General features: G+C 38.0%; 1 protein-coding gene across 4 annotated transcripts in view; it reads right to left on the bottom strand.

Annotated features, from left to right (window-relative positions):
- Positions 1–543: 543 nt before the first annotated feature.
- Positions 544–10,071, bottom strand: part of RPRD1A (regulation of nuclear pre-mRNA domain containing 1A) — an 82,171-nt gene continuing 72,643 nt past the window's right edge. For 2 of the 4 annotated variants that reach the window (XR_005362508.1, XM_038543493.1), the window contains 2 exons: positions 3,858–4,055; positions 544–1,332 (listed from right to left, as the gene is read on the bottom strand). Coding sequence is in view for 3 of the 4 variants with exons in the window: in XM_038543493.1 (XP_038399421.1) it covers positions 3,906–4,055 (150 nt within the window). In the remaining variant the exon portion in view is untranslated. Of the gene's footprint in view, positions 4,056–10,071 lie in introns of all 4 variants that reach the window. The other 2 variants (XM_038543496.1, XM_038543492.1) reach the window with 1 other exon arrangement.

Here is a 10,071-nt window from a genome sequence, read left to right as displayed (position 1 = left end):
TTTAAATTCAAGATTTGGTGAGGGCCCATGCTCTACAAGTGCAAAGTACCAAACGAATTTGTTCACTCAAAAACACTTTGGCATTACAGTGCAGTAGGTCACAAAAGAAGTGGTGATCCTGTTCTCTCCCCATAAGGAACTTGCTGAGGAATGAGCTGTAAAAGCCATACTTCATTATTATCTGGAATTGCAAATTGTGAAGCATGTCATGTACTTGAAAGTTGATCTAGAGTAATGGTTGTCAAGAATGTGGTCCCTAAATTCAGTGCATCAGCATCAAGTTGTTAACAATCTAAACTATCAGGCCTTACCCTAAAGCTCCGGGAGCAGAGCCCAGTAATCTGTAGTTTAGTAGCCTTCTAGGTGATTCTGACGTTCGCTCAAGTTTGGGAACCACTGACCAAGCAAAAGGAATCTCCTTCAACACTTTCTCCACCATAAAGTCAATGAATACTTCCAGTATTCTGCTTCCTTCCCAGTCCATTAATCTCTCCCCTCCCCACCCCACATTCAATTAACCAATTCCCAAAAACAATGTACACATTTCAAAAACAACATAAAACTTTATTAAGAACATCTTATATTATCATCAGATACAGCCAAAGAAAAAGGGGTAAATAAACAGGGAAACGTCATCTTCCCATGTGCTATTGCCACCTCAGAACAGACTCGTGTGCGAATGGCTGGAATTACAGATGGCAACAAATGCTCTGTATAAATAAATTCAGTAACACAATGCTCCCTTTCTATACAGAGAAGAACTGGGTTTACACTTTAAAAAGCTTTGATATAGTGCAACAACTATGAAACAAGACTACATCTTTAGGAGCTATTTCTTAATAGAATACAAAGCAGTTTTGTAGCTTTATGTTATTTCATATAATACAAATTTTTAGAATGGAAAATTCAGAAAGGACATTCTAACTTTCCCAATTAATTTGTACTTTTGAATTTTTTTCTTTCTAAAGATTTCTCAGAGCCAGTTCAATAACTATACTCTAATAGAGAATCTGCTCATCTACAGTGACAACTGACAACCTAGTTTTGTTCTTTTAATTCTGCAAATCAAGATAACCAGGTCATCCAAGCTTTTGCTGATTCTGAAAGAATTCTTATAGAAAAACCCTGATTCAGAGTGCATGTGAGAAGAGGTACCAAAATAGCTGCATCTGGACTGGTTTTCCTAGAGAGGGAGGTTGGCTATTGAGCACAGCTGATTTTCTCAGACTCCCGGGTTCCCCCAGGTGGTTCTTTTACTTACTGTAGTGACGGAAGGAGCAGAGGGAACGTCAGGGAATCTGTTCAAATTGCCACTCCAGACAGTTCTCTGCACTGTTTGTGGAGAAAAGAGTGATGGTATCCATTCAAACCACAGTACCCCTACTGCAAGTGTGGTGACATGCTTTTCTCTTCAGGGGCCAGGCCAAACTGCACTCAAAGATGCATGATTTGCCTCATGTACATACACAGCGGAGAAAATGCTCATGATTTAGAATTTGGTATTATAGTACCCCATCTTACCCTATTTCTTGAGAACATGTAAGTCTACCTGTTAGAAAGGAAGACTATTCACTGCTAAGGCTTACCATGTTAACTATCATAAGGCTGAAAAAAATAACTTCTAAACCAGACCATGTCATTTGTGTTTACAGTTAGTGAATTAACCAACAGCTAAAGGTTTGTGGAGGATTTGGTCAAAGGGTGGGACTGGGGGTAGGATTCAGGTTGAGTACTATCACTTATCACAAATTGCATCAAGCTCTTTAAAAAAATAATGCATTTTTATCATAAATATTTAGAACAGATACTGGCAATAAAATCAGTATCTAAGAAGTCTGTCTTAAATGGTGAAAATATTTCAACAAACTTCTAATAATTCAAATCTTCCCAGGAGTACATAGTTTATAAATTAGTTTTAAATGGAAAAAATATATTTTGAATGGATAAATCACCACTTTAGCAGATCATAAATAAGATCAAGACACTGAAAATAAATTAATATACAAGTTTTTGTTTTCACTTTAACAAGAAAAACTAACTTACATGGTATACTTTTATAACAGGTATAACTAGGTTTTTATAATTGTGCATTGGTTACCCCACCACCCCCATGCTGAATCTTCTTCTTACATATCCTACACCTAGGGACAGAGGTACACAAGACAGACAGACACCCCAATGTATGAGTCTGGCTGCTGCACACCATTTTCTTAGTTAGAGTGATGTTACAAATGCTGGTCAGGATCTATTAGTAATTTGTCAAACACATTACAAGTTAAGTACATTCATGGTTAAGTGGATTAGATTCCCAGGTGAGCTTTCTGTGGTAGTGTTTACAGGGAAACTAATTACTATTGTTTCTGTGAGAAAATGTGCCCAGAGTCCCAAAAGTTGACTAAAAGACTTTGGAATATAAGCCATATATAGATGGGGACTACTAAAATGTGTCTATGTTTTGGAGAGGTCAAAGTGTTAAAAGCACTGTTTCCAGAACTACTGGGTACTGAAAGTAAGTATTTGCCTTTTCCTTCACATATAAATTAATTTTAACTATAATTTCTAATATTTAGAACAAAAGAGTGAAGCCATTCAGACTAGTAAGACATTAACTGGCTTATGGGATTTAAAAGATGTTTGTTTTATTGACTACCTAGTTTGAATCTGCTTACAAGGAAAAGAAAAATGTCTAATATGTAATGAGTGAAAATAATGTTTATCCTAAGTCATTATTGAGTATAAATCCACAGCTTAACAATGTGATTTAAAAAGAAAGCAGGAGAGCATGCAACTGCTCTAACACACAGGGTTAGAAATAAAAGGTAAAAGTACATTTGTTTTGGTAATTCTAAATATACAAATATAGTATTTGCCAGATCTACCCTGTAGTGTAGCACTGCTTAATTTCCAAATATACAGTCATTCAAAAACCTTAAGGAAACATTAAAAATGTTCCAGGCTACTTTACTGAACTTCAAGGAATATTGTGTTGAGATTTTAGAGCTAAAAATACTATTGTTTTTAAAGTTAAACGGCTAAGTAAATAGTAAAAGTTATCATTATTTTGTTTCTTTTAATCCCCTAGATGGCTTTATGTTAAAGGGATCTATTGTGTTAAAAGGAGACTGATTTGAAAATAGCAATCAGTTCCAGAATTAAAGTTGTCCTCTTGGTAGAAGGTCAAATTTTACAACATTTCCAAAGCATTTTCATATTAACCTACTCAAATAATTCTAAACCATTTGATCAAGGGGGTCCCTATTTAACACTCCTTTTATTCTACACTGGCAGCTGGAATGGAACCCCGACAGTACTATTGTGGAAAAGTTCCCTAAACTTTAATCTGAGCCTTACTTTTGTGTTAAATTACTGACCTCTAGAAAATAAGGAATCAAAAGCTTTAAGAGGCACAGAACTGATATTTTGGTCAGGAAGAAGGGTGAAGATTAAGTTGGAACATTTAGTCACTCCTACAATCAAGTCCTAACTATACCATAATAAAGTCTCTACCAACTCTTGATTAATTCTCACCCTTTAGGAATTACATACTTTACAGTGATTAGATACTGAAGAAAATAAAGAAAAATATTTGAAAATACATGAAGAAATAGAAACATGGAATTTCTCACAAGGCCTTGAATCAAAAAAATTTACAAAAAGATCTTTTGAAAATAATCACTATTTCTAGGCTTATTAATACACAGAGATCACTTTGTTTAAACTAAGTCATGTTAACTTACCAATAAAATAGTAAACAAACCAACATTTTAAACAATTTTTATAAATTACTTTTCACTTCTTTTTCTTAGTCATTCTCTCAACCATATACAAAAATAACGCTACAGGACTGTCCACCTAACCTGTCTCCATCTCTTGCAAAGTCCTGGGCCCTGGAAAGAGACTGGTCATCAATCTTCACTGTAGATGTCCCCTGCAAAGGGCAGGTGCATGTGGCTTCCAGTAACATTGGGCAATCGGGATAAGTCTGGCAGGCTCTGGATCCGGGACCTGAGTTCTTTGCGTACCAGGGAAACTCTGGCTAACTTCCGCTTGTATTCCTGTAAATCAAACCACTTTCATTAGCATTCTGAGAGTTGAGAGAAGAGCTATCTAACTAATACTCTGCATATAACCTGGTATTACACTCAGTTAATGCTGAATAAAAAAGGATGATTACAACGTTAGCTTTAGGATCAAAAAGGGACTTTGGAAATACACTACTAGGATAAACTATTATTATGAAAAAACCACAAACCACAATCTTTTCTTTTCTTTTCTTTTCTTTTTGAGATACAGAGAATGTGAGCACAAGTTGGGGGGGGGGGGGAGTGTAAAAATTTTAAGCAGGCTCCATACTGACTTGGGGCTCAATCTCACAACCCTGAGATGGTGACATGAGGGGAAATCAAGAGTCAGATGCTTAGCTTGACTGAGCCAGCCAGGTGCCCAAGAAGCCACAATTTTAAACAGTTGTTGTTACACATCTGTGAAAAGAAGACTAACATATTAATATTCCAACCTCAACATGTAAGATTTCCAAGTGTCCTTGAGCTTAGATAAGAAAAATTATGTATTTGTTTTCACAAACCTAAACTCAAATTTAGCCTTTTTTTTTTTTTTAAGATTTTTATTTATTTATTCATGAAAGACACAGAGAGAGGCAGAGACACAGGCAGAGGGAGAAGCAGGCCCCACACAGGGAGCCCGATGCAGGACTCGATCCTGGGACTCCAGGATTGCGCCCTGGGCCAAAGGCAGGCACCAAACCACTGAGCCACCTAGCCTTGTTTTCAATTGTGAATGGTGGCAACACATCACAGGAGTATTATTAGTACCTGTGAGTTTGTCTCCAATAGAAACAAGTTGCTATAATATTACAAGTTTTTAAAGCTATCTTGAAATACTGTTTACATTTGTTACAACTTTGAAATTACGGTAGTTATTAGACCAACCACTAAATGTTATTTAATGTGTCAATAAAGATTCATATATTATTGTACAAATTTGATTATGTCAACAACTGTATTTTAATATAATTTGTTTCCTTTGTAATGCCATGCATTTTACTTCCTACATTAAAATACTGAACTTGAAAAAAAATTAAAAAAAAAAATACTGAACTTGAAGGGCACCTAGGGGCTCAGTCACATTAGGTGCCTTTGGCTCAGGTCATGATCCCGGAGTCCTGGAATCAAGCTGGGAGCCTGCTTCCCCCCCTCCCTCTGCCGCTCCTCCTGCTTGTGCTGTCAAATAAATAAAATCTTAAAAAAATAAGATACTGAACTTGAGAAGGGGTCCAAACACCAGACTACCAAACAATTTCAACGGCCCAAAAAAGGTTAGGAAACCCTGCTAACAGTGGTCCAAAGACTCAGAGACTGGAAACCAATCAAGATCATTTGGCTTAGAGGGAAACAGCCCATTCTCTACACTGGGAATATCTCCTTTTAACTGGTTTCCAGAATTCAACATGGAGAGAGGATTCTTCTATGCTCGATCACCTAGTGGAGGGGAGATGTGAAAGAGGGAATTAATTAATTAATTAATTAATTTATTTATTTATTTAATTTATTTAGAAAGAGGGAATTTAGAAAATGGGTATTTTTCCTTCTAGAAAAGCCTAGAACCTTCTCCTTCCCTCTAACCATTTGTCTCACAAATAAGACAGAAAAGGTAATTGATAAGCTTTCTTTTAGGTAGAAGGTCTAACTATCAAAAGCCCTTCTTCTTTGGTGTTCTCAATTCTGTACAGAGTCAGCTAAGGAATTTTTGAAGGAACAGATTTTTCAAGAGAACTTCAGTCCTACTACCTATTAATTAAATGAGAATAATCTCTGGAAGTGGGTCCAAAGTTCATGGATTTTGTAAAGTTCCCAAAAGGATGCTAATACATAAAGTTGTAAGCCACTTCTTTAGTTTTTCTGCCTAAATGAAATCAACTAGTAAGGTTTCTTTGTATGACTGAGCCTTCTCCCTTAAAGAATAACCACACAAGGGGAAAGGGATTTATAACAATTACTAAACCTCAACTGCTCTAAGGGAATGGGGAACAGAAGCATTCTGAAGTACAGGGAACTGGGCAGAGTGGCAGGCAAAGCAGGCAAGGCTGAAGGCTGGAAAAGTTCAAGGATAGCTTTGGGCACATAAGAGGTAGGTGTCAATTCTTGCCGTATCTACATGTCCCTGCATTTCTAATTTATCATGAAGATCAAGATGGAGTATAAGAATTTAATAGAAATCTAGAATTTCAAGGTATGAATTTTCCTCTTCCCTTATCCCCTTCACAAGTGATACACACTGGAACACCAATTAAGTTTCAGCATAGTAGCTCAGAGCGGCATACAAAAGATTAGCACCAGAATATTTCACATTCTAGATGCATACCTCTCAGTAAGATCTCATTACACATGTCCACATTTAGCAGTTTCTTCCTCAAAACACACTGGTATGGGGCAGACAACTTCTCTCCATCTGTCCCACTGTTCTTAGATAAATCATTTTTGAATAAATACATAAAGCAGTCTGGGGCCAGCATGATATATTCAGATGTTGTTCAAACATACTCAAAAGCAATTCTTCTCTGCTAGAAAATATGTGGGGGTTTTTTGTCTTTTTTTTTTTTTTTTTTAGAAAATATGTTTTGAGGGGCAGCTCCGGTGGCGCAGTGGTTTAGTGCCGCCTGCAGCCCAGAGCGTGATCCTGGAGACCCTGGATCGAGTCCCACATCAGGCTCTCTGTATGATGCCTGCTTCTCCCTCTGCCTGTGTCTCTGCCTCTTTCTCTCTGTCTCTATGAATAAATAAATAAAATCTTTAAAAAAAAAAAAAAGAAAAGAAAATATGTTTTGAGAAATGTCATGTCCCTTTAGCGGTCATTACTGCTCACCCTAATTTCCAGTTTCTAGCATCCAGTAGGTTGTTCTTCAATTAAGATTTAATTCAAATGATATTGGCAACTACAAGCTTTCAGCTAATTGGTGTATATAAACAAAAGCTGCCATTTACTGAATGTCCATGATATGCCAGGCATTAAAATATGAACTCATGGGGCAGCCCGGGTGGCTCAGTGGTTTAGCGCCATCTTGAGCCCAGGGCCTGATCCTGGAGACCCCGAATTGAATCCCATGTCAGGCTCCCTGAATAGAGCCTGCTTCTCCCTCTGCCTGTGTCTCTGCCTCTGTCTGTCTGTCTGTCTGTCTCTGTGTGTCTCTCATGAATAAATAAAATCTTTAAAAAAATAAAAGAATAAAAATATTAACTCATTCAATCCTCTCAATAGTTCCATGTGAAAGAAGAGTTATTATCCTTCATAAGCATGTGAAATCATACTTCCCCAACTCAGAAACAAAAGTATGTAGTAGTCAAAGCTTTCTGCTATTGCCACAGGCAGGATCTCCTACCCAGAAGATTTAAAGAGCTGTGGCAAGTTGTCTGATGTGAGCCTGAAGAACTGGATGAAGCCTGGGAACTACTCGATAACACGAACCAGACCACAGCCCTGTTAGTTTTAAATTGCTTGATTAGGTGGTCTAGACAGAGGCTCCAAGGTTCCAGATTGGTTTCTTATGGCAACAATGCTTACAAGAGGATGCATTACTTTGATTTTGCTGTACAATAACAACAGTACTTCTCTCAGATCAGAATCACAGCACCATGAATGTACTCTCCTTTTTCACAGCCCTTTTAGAGAAATGCTATCACAGCAGTCCCTGGCATATGGCAAGTATATATTTATTAAAGCAATGGAGATATAGCATTAAACAAAACAGATAAGGTCTCCTGCCTCCACAAAGCTAACATTTCAGAAGGAAGGAGACCTAAAAAACATTTAAGTATTATTTTAGCTATAAATACAATAAAGAAAATAAAATTGGGCAAAAGGAGAAGAGGGCATTAAAGATTCAAAATGTCGTTTCAGAACTACTGACCTAGAGGAGACTGACTTTCAGCATGATAGTGTGAGGAGTTCAACTGACCCACTCCCTGATGAAAACTATTTTAAAAAAACATACTAGCCATTTAAAGCCTCTGGAAATGATCTTAAAGGACATCTATTCCAAAAAAATCCATTAAGAAAGGCAAGCGTCCGTGGTATCAACCAAGATGTTCCCTCCCTTCCTACTCGAAGCTCAGCAAGGCAGACTCCCCTCAGACACCTGCAGCCAAGAACACAAGGATCACTCTGGCAGTTCCCAGTCAGAGGGCTTTCTTCCTGAGAAGGGCAAGGCATCGGCATTTATCATCCTATCCCCAGCTACCTGTTGCTAAGGTTGCCTCAGCATAGTGTAGTTAAGGGCCAAAGGGCTTTTGACTTGGCCCCCACTGGTAAAACAGAAGCTCTATCTTGGACGTGGCAAGTAAAGAATATTGTGGCGCTGAGAACCCTCGCCCCGACTCAGGAGGTGATAGGCCACAAAGGCAAAACTGAGATAATACAGGCTGCTGCACCCCTCCTCACTTACTAAAAGCTCAGCTCCTATACAGCAGGGGTAACACTCAGACAAAAATTTACATTGTCCCCATCCCTAGTTATAGACCCCTGACACAAAAGATTTTTGCCTGACAGAAGAAGCAGGCCATAAAACAGACAGAACCTAATTTCTTCACAAAGGAACTGATTTTAGTTAGAACAAAGCAAGGAAAAGTTCAAGCCTAATGGTAATGTCAAGAACAGTGGAGGCTATGGCGAAAGGCAATTAGGAGATTCATAATAGCTAAACTGTAGGCCAACTAGTTTGCAGGAGAGAAAAAGGGAAGACAGCTAGGAGGTGACCTCCAGATGTTAGAACAAATATCTAACACTGACCTCAGAAAGAAAATCAGTGATCTCAAAGAGGTATCTACACCCCATGTTCACTGCAGCATAATTCACAAAAGCCAAGATATGCCAACTGAGTTTCTGTCAACAGATGAAGGAATAAAGATGATGTAGTGCATATATATATGCACACACACACACATATATATATAATTAATATTATTCAGCTGTAAGAAAAAAGATTAATTCTGGCATTTGCAAATGGACAAACCTAGAGGAGATTATGCTAAGTGAAATCAGTCGGAGAGGATCCCTGGGTGGCGCAGCGGTTTGGCGCCTGCCTTTGGCCCAGGGCGTGACCCTGGAGACCCGGGATCGAATCCCACATCGGGCTCCCGGTGCATGGAGCCTGCTTCTCCCTCTGCCTGTGTCTCTGCCTCTCTCTCTCTCTCTGTGACTATCATGAATAAATAAATAAAATCTTTTAAAAAAAAAAAAGAAATCAGTCGGAGAAAGATGAATAACTATGTAATCTCACTACATGTTGAATCAGAAAGAAAGAAAGAAAGGAAAGAACAAAAGAACGAAAGAACGAAAGAAAGAAAGAAAGAAAAGAAAGAAAAAAGAAAAGAGAAGAGAAGAAAGAAAAAAAAAGAAAAGAAAAGAAAGGAAGGAAGGAAGGGGGCACCTGGGTGGCTCAGCAGTTAAGTGTCTGCCTTTGGCTCAGGGCATGATCCTGGAGTCCCGGGATCGAGTCCTGCATCGAGCTCCCTACATGGAGCCTGCTTCTCCCTCTGTCTGTGTCTCTGCTTCTCTCTCTGTGTGTCTCTCATGAATAAATAAATAAAATCTTAAAAGAAAGAGAAAAGAAAGAAAAGAAAAGAAGAAAAGAGAAAAACTCATAGAAACAGAGTAGAGTGGTGGTTACCAAGAGTTGGGATGGCAGGGGGAGATGTGGAAATGCTGGTCAAAGGAAACCAGTATTCAGTTATAAGATGAATAAACTCTGGAGATCTAATGTAGAGCATGTTGACTATAGTTAATAAAATACTATGCTGTGCACTTGAAAATTGCTGAGAGGAAACCTAAGTGTTTTCATCATACAGACAACTATGTGACATGATAGATGTGTTAATTGCCCTAATTGTGGTTATCATTTCAACAAAGTAGACATAACAAATCACACTGTACAGTTTAAATATATACAATTTTATCTGTCCATTTTTAATTAGTAAAACTGAAAAAAACAAGTATCTCCTTCTTCAATTAGTAAACCAACCCCAACCTCGCCCCTAAAAAAACTCCACAAAAAAAAAA

This window comes from Canis lupus, chromosome 7 (assembly GCF_011100685.1).
Source record: "Canis lupus familiaris isolate Mischka breed German Shepherd chromosome 7, alternate assembly UU_Cfam_GSD_1.0, whole genome shotgun sequence".
Taxonomy (NCBI): Eukaryota; Metazoa; Chordata; class Mammalia; order Carnivora; family Canidae; genus Canis; species Canis lupus.
This window is presented reverse-complemented; position numbering and strand designations above follow the sequence as displayed.